Here is a 17,169-nt window from a genome sequence, read left to right on the forward strand (position 1 = left end):
CAAATTCTTCCCATGATGGAAATCCACGTCGAAATACATGTATTCTATTTTCTGCTCAGATGTCAAAGGGGTGTGTGTGTGTGTGTGTTTAACATCTCATTGAGATCATGAATATGCACTTGTTTGTTTCACAATAGCATGTTTGCCATCAAATGTACAGGGTGACCTCCTAAGTTCATGTGTGAAAGTTGAAATATGAGACGTAGCCTATGGTATTTTTTATTTTGTGGTGTGGTTTTATGTAGTTAACATTTCAAAAAAATCACAGCTTCACAACAAATTATGACAAGTGTTTTGCATTTGTTTATTTTACCTAATGGTTTTCTATTGTGCCTAATTTATTGTACAAAGTTTTCTAAAAAAGATAGTTCTCTAGCCTAGCTCAAAATTTAATTGGGAGTGGTAAGGTGAGAGGGCTAGGTAAAAAGCTGTAAGAATGAAAATCCAAGACACCCACAGGGATCATTTCAATACCAATCTGTGAAACTGTATTCTAGGCTAGAATGATTACTTTTACATAAATTATACGTTAAAATGAACTGGAGATGGATATGAGTAGGAATGGAAAAGAAGATAATTGAGTTCATATTTTACTTTTTTTAAAAAAAATCACACCTCTTGAAATTGGTAGTGGAACAAATTTCCAAGGCTGCGTAATTGTTTTAAGAATGAGAAATGCACACCAAAAATGCATACAGACATGTTTGAAAAATGTGTTGCTGCATGCTTTCACCAAAGGAGATAATGTATAAAAATCCATACATATGGAATACCAGCATTTTGGAGGAGAATGAAATGCATATTCTCATTATGGAAAGAACACAAATATTGCAGCTTTATAAAGAAGATGACATGACAAAATGTTTATAAGAATCTGAGAAATGTAATGAAAATAATTTTGTAAGAGATACTCCCACAAATGAACTTAAGGATTTTTTTCTAGCCCAAACCAATGGTGGTTTGGGCTAGAGATAGTGCCTGCACATTTGCTGGTTTTTCCAGCTATTATACTTTGAAACGTAATGATAGATGTGATTGGTGAGGATGCTGTTTGTTTAAGCATATATATATATATTATTTAGAGATGCCAAAGCTGTTCAAGACTGAAGCCTGAGTTAACTATTGCTTTTGCTTCTTTCTATCTCAATCACCCTTCCATTCAGAGTTCCTTTGATCTGTCTCAGTTACTTCGTTCTTGTTCATGGTATGCCTTTGCAGAGCTAACATTTACTGCCTGAGAGCTCTTAGTTTGATACAGAGCAATACATCTAATCAGACTTACAGGAGATGAAGGAAAATGGCTTTTAGAATTAGAATCAAAGTAAGTGTGTTTCCTTGACCATGTATTTCAATTTTCTTTCCCTTGCTTGCAGGCCTATCAGGGAATCCTGCGGATTTGGAGAAAAGAAGGCAAGCATTTGGCCAAAACTTCATTCCACCCAAAAAGGCCAAAACTTTCCTGCAGTTAGTCTGGGAAGCACTGCAGGATGTCACATTAATCATATTGGAAATAGCAGCCATAATCTCCCTGGGCCTGTCTTTCTATCATCCACCTGGTGGCGACAATGAAGGTAAGTTATATCTGTGTTAAGTAGGATGGAGCAAGACAGAAAGAGATCATGCAGTAAAATAATCACATTCTGGTCAAGGTAGACCTTCCATCCCTAAACAGGCTGCATGGCATGAAATGCACAGCAGGACCAGCTGAACAGTTAAATACTATGCCTATTTGATTTGATGGACAACAGACGTATTCCTAAGTAGGTTAAAATGTTAGATTCACTTCTCTTTGTTCCCTTCTATATATATATGTGTGTGTGTGTGTGTGTGTGTGTGTGTGTGTATATATCTATCTTTTTCTACCTGATTGTTAAACAGATTTCTTTCTCCCTAACTCAATTCACTACCATACAAAATGGCTATGTTTTTCTGTCCACTATCTCACTCATATTTGCATACTCAGCATACTAGGCCCCCATTCTTTAGCTTAATGTGACAGAGCTGAATGCCATGAAATCCTGAAAAGCAGCTTTATTCAGAAAGTTATTTCAATTAAGGCAGTATTTCCTGAGGATTCCCAACACAATCTGGAAAGAAATCTGCTTCCTTGGTTCTGGCCGTGCCCCAGCAAGTGGATAATTCCATTTTGCTAATTAAAAAAAATAATAACACAATGATGTTAGTCATGGATTCTGAATTTTTATTTTCCATCTGTGGTGTTGTACAGCATTCCAGAATTCAGGTAAACACATTAGACTGGATTTGAGTGATGAAAACATTTATCTACTTAAATAGGAATAGGGAACATTACTGTATGTATTGTTGAAGGCTTTCATGGCCACAATCACTGGGTTGTTGTGGTTTTTTTCAAGTTGTATGGCCATGTTCTTGAAGAATGCTTCTAGAACATGGCCATACAGTCCAAAAAACCTACAACAACCCAACCTTATTGTAGTTTATTGATCCTGCAACTGAAAACACAATTTAATTATATTCAAATAATATGTGAACCTTGATAAGAAATGAAATTGGAAGAAAACAGAGCCCAACCACTATCCCCCCAATGTATTTTGTAAGGGAAAAGACATATCATATAGTTCTGATCATGTATCCAGCTACTGTAAGCTAACAGTTCAGATTGAATAGCCATTATGGCTGTGACAGAATTGCACAGAAAAGAAGGATGTGTTGGTGAAATTCTTTCTCTGGACAGATGACTTTTGGAGCCCTTTTGTTTTTCCACAACTGTAAATCCCATAAGCTCTAACTCTTACTACCTTTAAGAGGAGATGGAAACAGAGATTGAGCATTCCAGTATCTGATAACTGAAAGTAAAAAGAGTCTAAGAAGGAATAAAAATGCAGGCTGTGTTTTTTGAACACAATGAAACTCATATAGTGCAGAAGTCCTTTTTGTCTTCAGTGAAGACATGCAGTTCATAGCCTTCTTTCTCCAATGGAAGGTTTTAGGCAACTTAATGGTTTTGTAGAGTTTGGGGTAGATAGAGATAGAAGTGAGAGAAAAATACTATTATTATTTATATGCTGCCTCTCTACTGATAATGGGACTCGAGATGACAAAAAATACAAGTTACTAACAAGATAGACCTCAGTACAAGTATAAAGATTTAAACAACTATACGTTTTAGAAAAGAAGGAGAATAATTGTGTAAAAGTGGCTCTACTCACTCTGAGCTTTTGTCCCATGCAAGTTTTCCGTGAAGCGATGTGGCCTTCAAGCTGAAAAAGATACTTTTCTCTATCATAGCAAATGCATCCTAGGAATTATTTATGTATATATAAATTAATGGTGTGCTTTTATGCAACCAGTTTTTTATGTAACCCAGCAGTTTTTTGATTCCAAGATCATGACAAGGTCGGGAATCTTGGGAATCCTGTCTTATGAGCTACTTGCCAGTACTTGCTCTCAGATTGCCTCTGTTTTCCCCAGGAGCAGCTAAACGAACCGCATGGTGTTGCACTCCATGACTTGTTTCTTGTATTGTCCAAAGGTTGAGAAAACGGCTGCTTTGATATATTTGATGACCGGGAACATAAACCAGAGCAGTGTCTCCATCCACATTTGAGCAACATGATAAATTAACTTTAGACTGTTTGTTTAGCTGTTCCCACTGCAAGTCTATGGTAACTTAGCATTTATGCCCATCTCAGGTTTTTTTGTGTCGTGTGAGTTGCTTTCTACTTGGTTACTTAGTGTATGGGCTATAAGTTCTGTAAGACAATATCATGGCTAACCTGCAAGGCAACATTAAATTTGCATTCACTGTTGCTCTCCCCTGAAAAAACAGGTTTCTTACCTCATTTTACATCTTTCTGTGAAGCAATCCTTCAGCTGACAAATACTGTTAAGACTTCAAGGCATTTCTTCATAATGGAAATCATCTTTGCCTTTGATATTTTCTGGTCCTTTAGCTAAAAAAATATTTGCTGTTTTATTCTGTCTTCTTTTTCTGTGTGGGATTTAATGGAACAGCTCAAGTTGTGCACAAAGCAGTGATCTTTGATATGGGCATTAGTAGGTACTTCTTGTCGACCTTTTCCCTTTCTTTTTCTCTAATAGTTTTACCCATCTGCTTTCTGTTTTGATTGCTGTGTTGCGATCTTAATTATTTTGGAAACATGAAGTTATTCCAAAACATGTGTTTTTTATGGCAGTTTAGAGCTCAACAACATCAAGTAATTCTACTTCTCACCCATGAATACATTATTTATTACATTGAATTTCATTTCATTGCCACACTGTTTAGTTTTGCAAGATTATCATACTCTCAACTTGCCTTATTGTCCCAAAAGTTTACAGTGAAATCAACAATGGTGTTGATTTCTTTGACATGGTTTGTGGCATGGGTAGCAATGTCGTAGTGTTGTTGTTCATTCGTTCAGTCATTTCCGACTCTTCGTGACTTCATGGACCAGTCCACGCCAGACCTCCCTGTCGGTCGTCACCACCCCCAGCTCCTTCAAGGTCAATCCAGTCACTTCAAGGATATCATCCATCCATCCATCTTGTAGTAGTATGCTCTGTTAAATGTATTTATTTACAGGAATAGCAAGGTTCTTTTATATGTTCCATCTGCTTATTGAATCTAGACAGATTTCTAGGAAATTAGGGGTGGACAATGTTCCCTCAACAAAATACTGTTCTTTAATCTTATTGCCAATTTCCAGACCATGCCCTTTCCATTTATGATAGATATAGATTGATTTCCCTGTCAGGGGCAGTGTGCTTCTCAGTACCAGTTTCTAGGGAAAATGAGCAGAAATGTTATGCTTCTTGTATCGTCTTTGTGGTTTTCCTGTAGGTATCTGGAAAAAAATTATCTCATGTAGAAAGGAAATTGGTGGAGGAGAGAGAGAGAGGAGAAAACCTTGGGAACGAATAGCATAGGGGCATCAATACATGATTTGTGTTTCCATGCTTCGAATCCTTCTGGATATGTTCCATTTATATTTCTGTGTCCAAGATTATAGCCTGGTTTGCTACCTGAAATGAAACTCAGCTTTTTGAAAGGAATTGCACAGATATTCTACTTTTATCTGTGCATCCAGCTTTGTCTCTATATCCTTTTTCTTGTCAAACTCTGGTTTTGTTCCTTCTAGTTTGATTTTGTTGAGCACTGGAAATCACTCTTTACTTAACATTTGTTAAAATTGCAACTTTTGCAGCTATTTTAAAGAGTGGTGAACATTGATACCAACTGGCCACTTCAAGAGTCCTCAGTCTCAAATCCTACAGTTAATTCACCTCATCCTGGCTATCTTATACCCCATTGTGAGTTGAGATCTATATTGGTCTGACTCGAATCCCTTTCTTTACCATTGTCTTCTTTGGCTCTTCCTTTGTGTTCCTTTGACAGTCGTCTTACTTATATTTCCATCTTATCTACACTGTCAGCCTGAGTTTTGGTCCTATCTGGGGGGTTTGGGATTTGGTCCTTTGATAAGGCGCAGTTTCAGTCATGATCTTAAATGTATTTTTTAGAAGAGCTGCGCAGGAACTCTGTTTTTAGTGTGGTTGTTCTATAAAGTCATTCTGTGGGTGGATTGTACCCATTCTTTACTGACTACTACAATTTTCGCTGGTTTTTTCCCCCCAAGTCTGAAGTGACTCACTGTTCTCTCATTCCACAAACAATTCCACAGCCTTTACACACACACACACACAGAGAGAGAGAGAGAGAGAGAGAGAGGCACATTATTTTAGCTGTCTTGCAGACCTCTGGCACATGAGTTGGTTTTAGACAGCTTTGTAATTTCATTTTTGAGATTCTTCAGCACTTTTGAGTGAACACCATCTGTTCTTTGTGACTTATAGCTGCCTATTTTATCGCTTTGCTCTTAAATGTCTCTTATTGAAACATCAATTTGTTACAGCTCTCTAGATTTATTACCTAAAACATCCCAGTAACTATATGTTCCTAATTTAAGGCCTTATATCCAGTGATTTCTGAGCCCCAGGGGTAAATAGCATAGCTGATTGTGCCCTGTTATTAAAAATGAATTAAGTGAATTTAAGCTTATATTGTCTAGAATTAATTTCAAGGGCTAGGCATGGAAATTCCACAGCATATGAATATTTTCTTTGTATCTTTCTGTGTGTGTCTTTTTCTCTAGGTCTTTGCTTCTTTTTCTGTCTCTGAGTCTTTCTTGTGCTGTTAAAAGGCATAAGAACTTCTAACTTTAGAGTGTGTCTAAAATTCTCATGTGGGAAGGAACTATGCATGTCATTTACTCACCGAGTTCAGATCCCTAATGTAAACAATCCACAAAAGAGTGATGGTTTCACTTGTAAATTTACAGTACAGTCCTGTAAATGTCTCCTTAGAAGTCAATACAGCTAAGTAATGAATTGTCTTAGAGACATGTGATGAACTGTGCCTCTTTCCTGCTTGCATTTATTCATAGTATTTTGACTGAATATGTAATCCAATCTTTGAGAAACCACATCATTTTTTAAAACCAAGTCTGTGAAGATCTGTTTAAATAAAAAGGGTGGTGTCAATGACTAGTGAAATCTCATAAGAATAAGATTTGTATGATCGAGGGTGGAACTTCAATACTTTTTTTTCTCTAAAAAGTAAGTTAAATAACAAAATTGGACAAATATATGTACATTTGCTTTATTTACAAAAACACAGACAGAAATGCACACAAACACATGAGTTGTAGCATTTTGCCTCTAATACAGTATATACATCTTATTTTTCTAATAGTTATACCTCCTACTTCAGTAATATACTTTTAGTGCAGCTAAAGAATAACTTAAGATAATAAAGCAAACTGTCAAAACACCACATCAACATTATTAAAACAACAAATGCAATACAGAAACATGAAAACACCACATTGAGTGAATACAACCATTCTGGGGATGGGCTGGTTTTTTTGTTTTGTTTTGTTTTTTTAAAAAAAACAGCAACAACACTGGATAGAAGTTCATTTTCACCTGCTGCAGAGAAGACTTTCTGGGGAAAGTATCTCAAAGAGTTGGAGCCGTAGTCAAGAATGTCCACACTCTGGTTGCCTTATACTTTAGAGACAGAAGCTATCAAGTAAAGGCCCCTGTGCATATTTGCAAATCTGTCCATATTATCACCACAAATGCACACAAAGGGTGCATCTACACTATAGCATTAATGAAGATTGACACCACGTTAACTGCTTTGACTCAATACTATGGAATCATGGGAGTTATCCTGAGCTCTGAGATCACCTGGGAAGGAATCCCACTGGAGCATTGCAGTGTACCCAAATACCTGGGAGTCACTCTGGACCGTGCTCTTACCTACAAGAAGCACTGCCTGAACATCAAGCAAAAAGTGGGTGCTAGAAACAATATCATACGAAAACTGACTGGCACAACCTGGGGATCACAACCAGACACAGTGAAGACATCTGCCCTTGCACTATGCTACTCTGCTGCTGAGGATGCATGGCCAGTATGGAACACATTTCACCACACTAAAACAGTAGATGTGGCTCTTAATGAGACATGCTGCATTATCACAGGGTGTCTACACCCTACACTACTGGAGAAATTACACTGCTTAGCCGGTATTGCACCACTTGACATCTGCTGGGAAGTACCAGCCATTAGTGAAAAGACCAAGGCAGAGACATCTCCAGCTCATCCCCTGTTTAGGTATCAGCCAGCACGTCAACGACTTAAATCAAGAAATAGTTTTCTAAGATCTACAGAGACACTCGCTGGAACACCTCAGCAAGCGAGAGTCCAAAAGTGGCAGGCTCAAACCCAGAACCTCAACCAATGGCTGATACCAAATGAGAGACTCCCCCCTGGGCACACAGAAGACTGGGCGACTTGGAAGGCGCTGAACAGACTGTGCTCTGGTACCACGAGATGCAGAGCCAACCTCAAGAAATGGGGCCACAAAGTGGAATCCATGACATGCAAGTGCGGAGAAGAACAAACCACTGACTACCTGCTGCAGTGCACCCTGAGCCCTGCCACATGCACAATGGAGGACCTTCTTGCAGCAACACCAGAAGCACTCCAAGTGGCCAGATACTGGTCAAAGGACATTTAATCAACTACCAAACTTGCAAATTTTGTGTTTTGTCTGTCTGTTTGTTTTGTTCTGTTAGAAATGTAATACAATTGACTGGTTGCCCTGACACGACAAATAAAATAAATATGGGAGTTATAGATTTACAATATCTTGGCTTTCTCTGCCAAAGAGGGCTAGTGATTCATCAAGCTACAGCTTGTAGGATTCCATAGCACTGAGCCATGGGAGTTGGAATGAAATTCATTATACAGTGTAGATGCACCCAGGGAGAGATCTTTAATCCAATTCCCTTTGTGGAAACATCCAAGAATAGCAATTTTACAACAGTCCCGTCTCAATTCCTTACTTCCCCCAAAATTTAAACAGCAGAGCTGAAAGTCAGTGTTTAGACACTGCTTTTTTTCCTTTTTTTTTTGAGTGCTTGATTGTTTTAGCATTCTTGGATAGTGATGCAGTCTGAATTCAGCCCTGGTGTGGAAACTGACCCTTGATCTCTCATATTATACCTTTGTATAATATAATAAAGATGAACTGGAAATTCCCCATACTTACCCTTAAAGATCAATGGTAGATGCATGTCTGCATATATTTGGCTGATTCCTTGAGAGAGGAAATTTTCCCCAAAACGGAGAAAGGGAATCCCTTCTTGATTGATAGGAGTTAAATACAGTGTTAATTTTGATTCATGAATAAGTTGATCTAAGTTGTTGGTGTTGATTTTCTGACTAAAATTTGTTGTCTTATGCATTAGCAGGGTGTTGAAATGATAGCACGTTATGTCCAACAGAAGATGGTCAAAGTTGTAATCCTAGTGCCATGGCTAGGAAGTGTGGTTCTAGATCAGGAATGGGCAACTGCAGGTGGGCCAGTGATCAGTCCCCACATCTCCTTCGCAAGGCACACCCACCCAATACCTGTTTTCACCCTTAGTCCATCTCAGAATGGCAACAGGTGATATTTTGCCATTTCATGTCACTATTTTAATGACTACAGAGGAAAACTGAGGTATTGCGGGGTAGAGTGGATTTCTGGCGTTCTCGTATTTCCACATTGTTTCATACATTGGTGAGGAAGTTTTTATTCGAAAGTTTTCTTAAATGAGTAGTTGAGAGATTAGTGGGGAGCATCAGGGGCCACAAAATTGAGGTCTGGGGGCTATATGCAGCCCATGGATTACTCTGTGCCAACCCCAGGTCTGGAATACACATAGTTATATTCTGCACCCAGTAACTGGGAAAAGACCCCCAAAGCCACTGTGTTATCTTTCTATCTCGAGGCACAGGATAATAAATAGACTTAGAATATTTTAGGCTAGCACCATGGTTATTCTGCATCGTTGAGTTTTGCTTGGCAACAGGACATATCCAGCAACAGTGAGTCAGTGTCTTGTGGTCTGTCATACCTGTTCTGCATTAATGTAATCTGCAAATTAGTTTCCAGTGTGGCTGTTGATGCTTAGAAACTGCTCCTTTTATAGTGCTTACTTGCCTTAGCCAGCTAATACATTCATAATTGTGTCAGCCCCCACCTGCTGTGTAGACGAACCTCCAGAGGCATTTGGAAAAGCTTTATGCTAAACCTTCAGCAACATTTAGCAGGCTCATGGATGAAAGCAAGTTGGTTAGTGGATAGCTTATCATGTTCTAGAAACATATGTCTGCAAATTTGAGCAATAGCAATAATTCTCTCTTTTTCTACATGTCATATGGTTTCTGAGAATGACCTTTATGCATGCATCCTCAATTGCAATCCAAAAAAAGAAAAATGTTTCTAATAATGTTAAACAATGAGGATGAAAGGAAGCTTCACTTGAAATATCTGATCAGCAGCAAAGCTTTGTAGAACATGTTGTGAAGATTCTAATCACAAACTGATTGGAGGTGCAGAACCTTCACACTTTGCACACCATCCTTCTCTCTTTTCTCCTTGAAAGTGTTAAGATACCAAATTCTCTGGCAGATATTAGGTTCGGCACTTGTACATGGAGCCAGCGGGAAATCAAAATTCACAACATTATGGCTATAGTCAGACTGCTTTCTCAGATGCTGTCATTTTTAAGTGGCTCCTGTGCATAATGAATGAACTCAGAAGTGTTTCTATTCATTATCAAAATCCATTTAATACAATGACATTATAAAATAGTCTTTTAAAACAGGGTTGAGAACTATATGTCTTTCTTGATGATGTTGAACCGCAATTTCCTGTATTCTTTACCATTGGCCTAGAGCGGCATATTCCCACCCGTGTTTTGTTTGAAGAGCTGCACCATTCCAACCTTCAGGAGAATTAAAGTAGTGCTCTTCCTTCTGTTTATCTAGTTATGAAGGATGCATCCTCAGCATAGCATAAGCCCATAATCTTTTGAGTTCTCCTGAGATTTGAAAGTGTGTTCAAAGTAGAAATGTGGCGCTTACAAATGTACTTATGGGGAAGGAAATTAGCCCACATGTAGCACCCTTCTTCTGAGTTGTTGCAAGTAGATTGCTTGTCAAACTTGGTGACCTCATGCATTTCACTGGGTTTTCTTAATGAGTACTCAGATATGGTTTTGCCTGCTCCTTCATCTGAAATATAACAAATAACACCTGATTCATTAGCAATCTCCCATCTAAGAACCAACCAAGGTCAGTCTTGCTTAGCTTCCAAGATCAAACTGGATTTGGTGACTTTGCAGTGTTTAGACCCAACTTCTGATGACCTTATGCAAAATCTGTGATGGAGTTTTCTTGACATGACTTGCTCAGAGAAGTCTTGCCACTGCTTTCCTCAGAGGCTGAAAAAATACAACTTGCCAAAAGCCATCCAGTAGATTTCGATTACCAAGAAGAGATTTGAACTCTGGTCTCCCAGTTCAGCACTCAAACCACATCACCATGTTTGTCTATACATGGATAGATGAACTGACCTTCTCAATCCAAGAAAGGATGAGTACCTGCGAATACCCTAGGAGATCAATTTCCGAGAACTCACTATTGTGCTTTATTGGAGGATTAATATCTTCCACCAAAGTAGGGAAAATGTGGCATATAGACCTCATGTCACCAATAGGACCCCATTTTGTAGATCACAAACCCAATGTTGACAGATTTTTTCCCCCAGAATTATGCACAAGACACACACACCCTCTTCACCAATGAAGCTGAGGAAAATCAAGTGAGGTGCATGTGTATGAAGATGCAAAGTCTAGAACAGTGGTTTTCAACCTGTGGGTCACCAGATGTTTTGGCCTTCAACTCCCAGAAATCCAAACAGCTGGTTAACGGTCTGAGATTTCTGGGAGTTGTAGGCCAAAACACCTGGGGACCCACAGGTTGAGAACCACTGGTCTAGAATATGGGGATTTAGCGCTTTAAGCCTTAGGAAGAGGAAGCAGTAGAGTTTGCAGTGTTTATCATCTAGGATTCAGTTTGTCAGATGGATTTTCCTTGAATTTTTCTACATTTAAGGAGAAGCAGATTAAAAAGACCAAGCCAAAGTGAGGGAATCTTCAGGGGATTTCTCGTTAAGTTTTTTCCCTCCCTACTGGCTTGTAGATATTTTGTATTTCAGAAAAAGAGTGGCATTGGGTCTTCGAGGAAAGGTGGCCTGGAATTGTTCCATTAAGTAAAATAAATAAGGTCAAAGTGTCCGTCCAAAGAAACAAATTGTACTATGTAGTTATTTATGTTTCTTAAATGTCCTCTTAAAACTGTCATCAACACTCTCCCTAAGGATACACTCTTTCTGTGAAAGAATTCTTCTTCACCTATGCAGTTTCACAGGATGATATTCCTGTGTGCTCAGTACTTAGCCACGGGCACAATGTTATTCACCTGGAAGTCCTACAGAATCCAATAGGGTTTACCCCTAATTAGATGTCTATGTCTATGGGTATGTCTGTTCCTTGTCTCTTTGTCACTCCAAGCTTTTGGCTACAGTGTATCTTACTCTGTTCTCAGTATCATTTATTATAAACACTAGATATGGCCCTTCTTTACACTGTATTGAGTATGTGCATCAGGTTCAGAAAAGCAGGTCTAGACAAGAAGTTCCAAACACTTGATCCCATTGGAGTACATTTCCCTTTGCCATTAGCCACAATGAGTTAGAAATCTGGGAGCTGTGGATAACAACTGTCTAGGAACTCAATACTGGGAATCATTGGTCTAAAAAACTGCTTAAACTGTAGGTCACAACCCCAAATGGGGTCCCCTTAGGTCCTGAAAAACTTGCCAACATTTTCTGAACATTACCTAGTAGCTATTTTAGACATTTACATGAATCTGTTATGTAGGGTTTACAGTGAACTTTGCACAAGATGCTTAAGCTGTACTTCATAAAAAGGAAAATCAGCCAGTTTAGTAGGCCTTGCAAATGCTGACTTGTTAGCAGTAAATATTTGGTTTTTATACTTATTTTATATACCCAAGATCCTAAACAGTGGTTTCCAACCTTTGTTTCTCCAGGTGTTTTGGACTTTTGGACTCCCACAATTCCTAACACCTGGTAAACTGGCTGGGATTTTCAGGAGCTGAAGTCCAAAACAGCTGGAAGGACCAAAGGCTGGGAACCACTGATCTAGAACAATAGTTCTACTTTATTGTATTGTGTAAAGACCTACAAGAAGCAACTGATGGAAGGTGCTGTAAAAGTTAAAGATTATAATTAAGAGCATCTCTTCCTCCCTCCCTCTCTTTTCCCTTTTCTTTCTTTCTTTGCAGCATGTGGGGAAGCAAAAGGCAGTGCAGAGGATGAAGGTGAGGCCCAGGCTGGATGGATCGAGGGGGCAGCCATCCTCTTCTCAGTCATTATTGTGGTGCTGGTCACAGCCTTCAATGACTGGAGTAAAGAGAAACAGTTCCGGGGCCTCCAGAGCCGCATCGAGCAGGAGCAGAAGTTCACAGTCATCCGCAAGGGGCAAGTGATCCAAATCCCTGTGGCTGAGATTGTAGTGGGAGACATTGCTCAGATCAAATATGGTGAGTGAACAGTAGTGACTGGTCTGAAGATTTTCTCTTTCCCTGTGTTAATTGCTGTATTTGAAAATGTGGACACACTCACCAGACTTCGTACCCATCCACCACTAATATTTTAGTCACTTTTTAATTCCCAAAACTGTGTTAAAAGACAACCAGAAATGTTTTGTACCCAAGTAAGAGCAGAGGCATCCTGTGCAGCATAGCAAAGTGTAAGAATAGAAGGAATGATTTAGTTTGAAGGACTTTAGATTTTTTGATTTTCTTATAAGATAAGAATGGAAAACATATGGCCCTTCAGAAGTTGCTGGACTGTAGATTCCATATGCCTTCGCCAACATAGCCAATGGTTAAGGATGACGGAAACAGCAGCCCAACAGCATCTAGAACAGTGCTTCTCAACCTGTGGATCCCCAGATGTTTTGGCCTTCAACTCCCAAAAATCCTAACAGCTGGTAAACTTCCTGGGATTTCTGGAAGTTGAAGGCCAAAATACCTGGAGACCCACAGGTTGAGAACCAGTGCTCTAAAGCAAGCCTGGCCAATCTGTGCCACTCCAGGTGCTTGGGTCCCCAACTTCTAGAAATCTCAGCCAATTTACCAGCTGTTAGGAATTGTGGAAGTTCTGGAGTGCCAGGCCTGATCTAGAGGATCACAGCATTTGCCTTAGCTTGTGTAGGGATTGAAAGTAAAGGAGGTGAGATAGAGGAACATAATGGGTAAATGGCATAGACAAAAGTGTACATGTCAGGCAAACAGCAGGTGCCAAGTTTTGTGAGAAGCAAGTTAGATAGGAATAGTATGGGTGAATACGATGTAGACTAAATATTAGAGGAAAGTATAATGAAAATGGGACCAAATTCACCAGATTTTTCACAAATGAAACTTCTATGTTGTGAGAATATCAAATACATAGACATTCATATTGTTAGCCTATCTCAAAATTACCGTAATGTTCTTCTATAGTACAAATACCCTTTCACCTTCATAGAGCTCACATCAAACTCATATTTTTTCAGTTTGTAGAACTGCAAATATACTTGGGCGGTGAGAGACTCTGCACTTCATTTCAAATAGATTTTGGGACTAAACTAGACATATGTCCAATGATATGCAGCCCGTGTCTATGTTTTTATGGTAATTATAAATGGAGTGGTGGAGATGCAATATTCAAGCACAATCTACCACTATTCTCCACAAGACTACTCATGAAATCAGGAACTGAATAGTAAGGGAACATTTAGGTGAGTCTCTTGATTCAATGAGAATAACAATTGGATGAGAGCCAGGGTAGGAATCATATGCTTTTCTAGATATTGTTTGGGTGCAATTCTTAGCAATCCTAACCAGCATAGCCATTTGAAGTGTGCTGGGAAGTGCAATCCAACAATATCTGGAGAGCCATATGTTCCACATCCCTGGTTTCTCGTGAATACAGTGTGCAAGGTGGGGAGGCTGATCTCTTCCTTTCCCAGCATGGGGATCCCCCTCCCTGTATAGTTAGGGATTTGGAAGACATTACTGTTGGCACCAAACATATTTTTTCTGAGGAAGTAATAATAAACCTCCTCATCTGACCTCATTTTCAGTAACACTTGCATCACCTGTGCCTGTAATCGACGTAAGAACGGAGACATTCCTTCCTACACATGCATGAAGAAGAATATGTAGTTTGGGCTTTAGAAATTGCAAAAGATGCACTTATTTTTGTTTTGTTGGGAAGTAGCCAAACAACTCCAATTTCTTCTTCCAGGTGATTTGTTACCTGCAGATGGGGTTCTGATTCAGGGCAATGATCTGAAAATTGATGAGAGCTCTCTTACTGGAGAATCAGACCAAGTGAAGAAATCTCTGGAAAAAGACCCCATGCTGCTTTCTGGTAAGTCTGCCAAACATAGTAACCTATCCTAAATTTGTATTTGTGGGGCACAGGAGTTTGGTTTTGAGCCTCTTTGGTGACATGGTATCCCCTTATATTGTGGTGTCATAACTGAGAAGACCCCTTTCCACATTCTCCTACATTGTGTTGCTCCCACTACTGAGACATGGAAGAGGACCTTTCCAGGAGACCTCATTTTCCCAGCAGGTGATAAGAGATGCTCCTTCAAGTATCAAGATCTTGAACCATTTAAGAATGTGTTTTTTGCATATTGTCAGTAGCACCTTGAATGCAGACAGAATTCTTGGCTGCTCGTACAATTTCTTTAATATTGGAATTGCATGATTTCTCTAGTTAGCTGCTGAATGTTGCATTAGCTGTAGCTTTTCAGTCATCTTCAAGGAAGCTCAACATAGCAAAATGTCTCCTTTTCCTATGTTTTGCTTTCCAATGGGAATGGAGAAACCAGCACACACCGGCTTCCCCTAGTTGCAATGGCACATATACAAAACCCTTGTCATTAGTCGTTTAGCCTAGATTTGAAACAGTGGCCATTGCATTGAAGTCCGTTAGCTATTTATTCTCTCAACTTCCAAATGGAATAAGATGGGTTTTTATTTAATCTGTCTTGTTTCTCTTTTTCACCTATCTTTTTTTTTCAAAACCCCAGGTACTCATGTGATGGAGGGTTCTGGTCGAATGCTGGTCACAGCTGTGGGTGTCAATTCACAAACTGGAATTATTTTTACTCTTCTGGGTGCTGGAGAAGGGGAAGAGGAGAAGAAGGTCAAGAAAGGTAATGTTCAGAAGCCAGGCTTTCTATGGGAAGCATCTTCTTACAATTCTTTAGTTGTATTGACGTTCGGTTACTAGGGTGGGAGCATAAACTTCCCTGAGTGTGAATATCTTGATTCAGACTTTTGGGGCTCTGTGAGAATATGTTGGGCATGCCGTAACTCTTTCTAAAGCTGTGTAAACTCAAACTATAGCTGGCAGAGGTATTCCAGCAAAAGAAGCCACATTGCTTTTTATGGCTTTTGTGTTACTGTTCATTTGGATCTCAGTGATGCCAAAGATGGGGAGGGGAAATGAAAATTCTTTCTGTAAATTAGTTTCGGACATGACACAGAGTTACAGTACTGAGCCCCCTTTTGCTCTTATAGTTTTTTAGAAATTAGACCTGCTACAAAATGGTGTAGTGTGAAGTGTTCCTTTATAAGAAGCCTACCAGCTAACTATGCCCATTGCTAAAAACTCCATTCCATCCACTTTCCAGTCTTAGTCTTTATTGAATCCTAAACGTTTCTCCAGTCCCTTTGAGAGAGATATTTCAAAGGGGAGGTCATGTTTTCTAGTGCACTTAAAGAGTTTCCCCTAAACATGCTGATACCTTTTGGGCATTGATGGTGCCAATTTGCCTGTATAAAGGCAGGTGTTATTAGTGTGTAGGATTAAGATAAGACTACAGAAGAGAGGTGTTTTAGTGGTTATTTCACCATGATAACATTATACCTCTAAACACCAGGTCCAAGAGTGATGGGGAGAACCGAGGCCTGGAGATCATGCTTGTGGGCTTTTCAGAAGCACCTTTCTGGATTTTCTTATTGGACCCATAACACGACTCTTATGTTTTCTAAGCTTTAAAGAAAAAATGCTTGCAATTAGAATGATTCATATTCACTGCAAATGTCTTGTTCCAACCTCTTGACTAGAAAGTACATATTTTTATAAATGTTTTGTTTAGTGTTTATTTTAATCTGAGGCTAGTGGTGCCTCTGCCTTAACAAAATCCGAAATAAAGGAAAATAAAAGGATGTCTTTGTCCTGCCATCATCCTTAGATATATTGTGTGAGAGAGGTGTCTTAAAAATAAATTCTGTCATGGCTTGGACCAGTGAAGACAGGTTTCAGAACACATTCATTATAAAAACTTTATATGGTGTTTAAAGGAATATGTTACATTAATGTGTTGCCTCCTACCCCCCACCCTCACCCCCACAATCCTGTGAAGTATGCCATTCTTATTTCCATTTTGCAGAATAATAAGCTCAGATGGGGCAACAACAACTTTAGATGTTAAACAAGATCCAAGCAGATTTGTATCAAAGCAGCCAGACTGAACTTGAACCAATTCAGCAGCGTGCCCTGGACAATGCTGGCTGTCACTCACATAAGCTGCGCTAATTCACGCTGAGTTTTACACAGTAGCTTTAGTTTCCAAATAAGGCTTTGATGCTTTACAAAAACAGAACCATTGCCCACATGTTGGATTTGCTCACAGTTGG

General features: G+C 39.2%; 1 protein-coding gene across 5 annotated transcripts in view; it reads left to right on the forward strand.

The window, feature by feature from the left end:
- The window catches only part of ATP2B4 (ATPase plasma membrane Ca2+ transporting 4), a 187,079-nt gene that overhangs the window by 116,854 nt on the left and 53,056 nt on the right, over positions 1-17,169 (forward strand). For all 5 annotated transcript variants that reach the window (XM_060773013.2, XM_060773010.2, XM_060773011.2 and 2 more), the window contains exons 3-6: positions 1,374-1,571; positions 12,751-13,008; positions 14,759-14,884; positions 15,555-15,680. In XM_060773013.2, the coding sequence (XP_060628996.2) occupies positions 1,374-1,571; positions 12,751-13,008; positions 14,759-14,884; positions 15,555-15,680 (708 nt within the window). The remainder of the gene's footprint in view (positions 1-1,373; positions 1,572-12,750; positions 13,009-14,758; positions 14,885-15,554; positions 15,681-17,169) is intronic.

Source organism: Anolis sagrei, chromosome 4, assembly GCF_037176765.1.
Source record: "Anolis sagrei isolate rAnoSag1 chromosome 4, rAnoSag1.mat, whole genome shotgun sequence".
Taxonomy (NCBI): Eukaryota; Metazoa; Chordata; class Lepidosauria; order Squamata; family Dactyloidae; genus Anolis; species Anolis sagrei.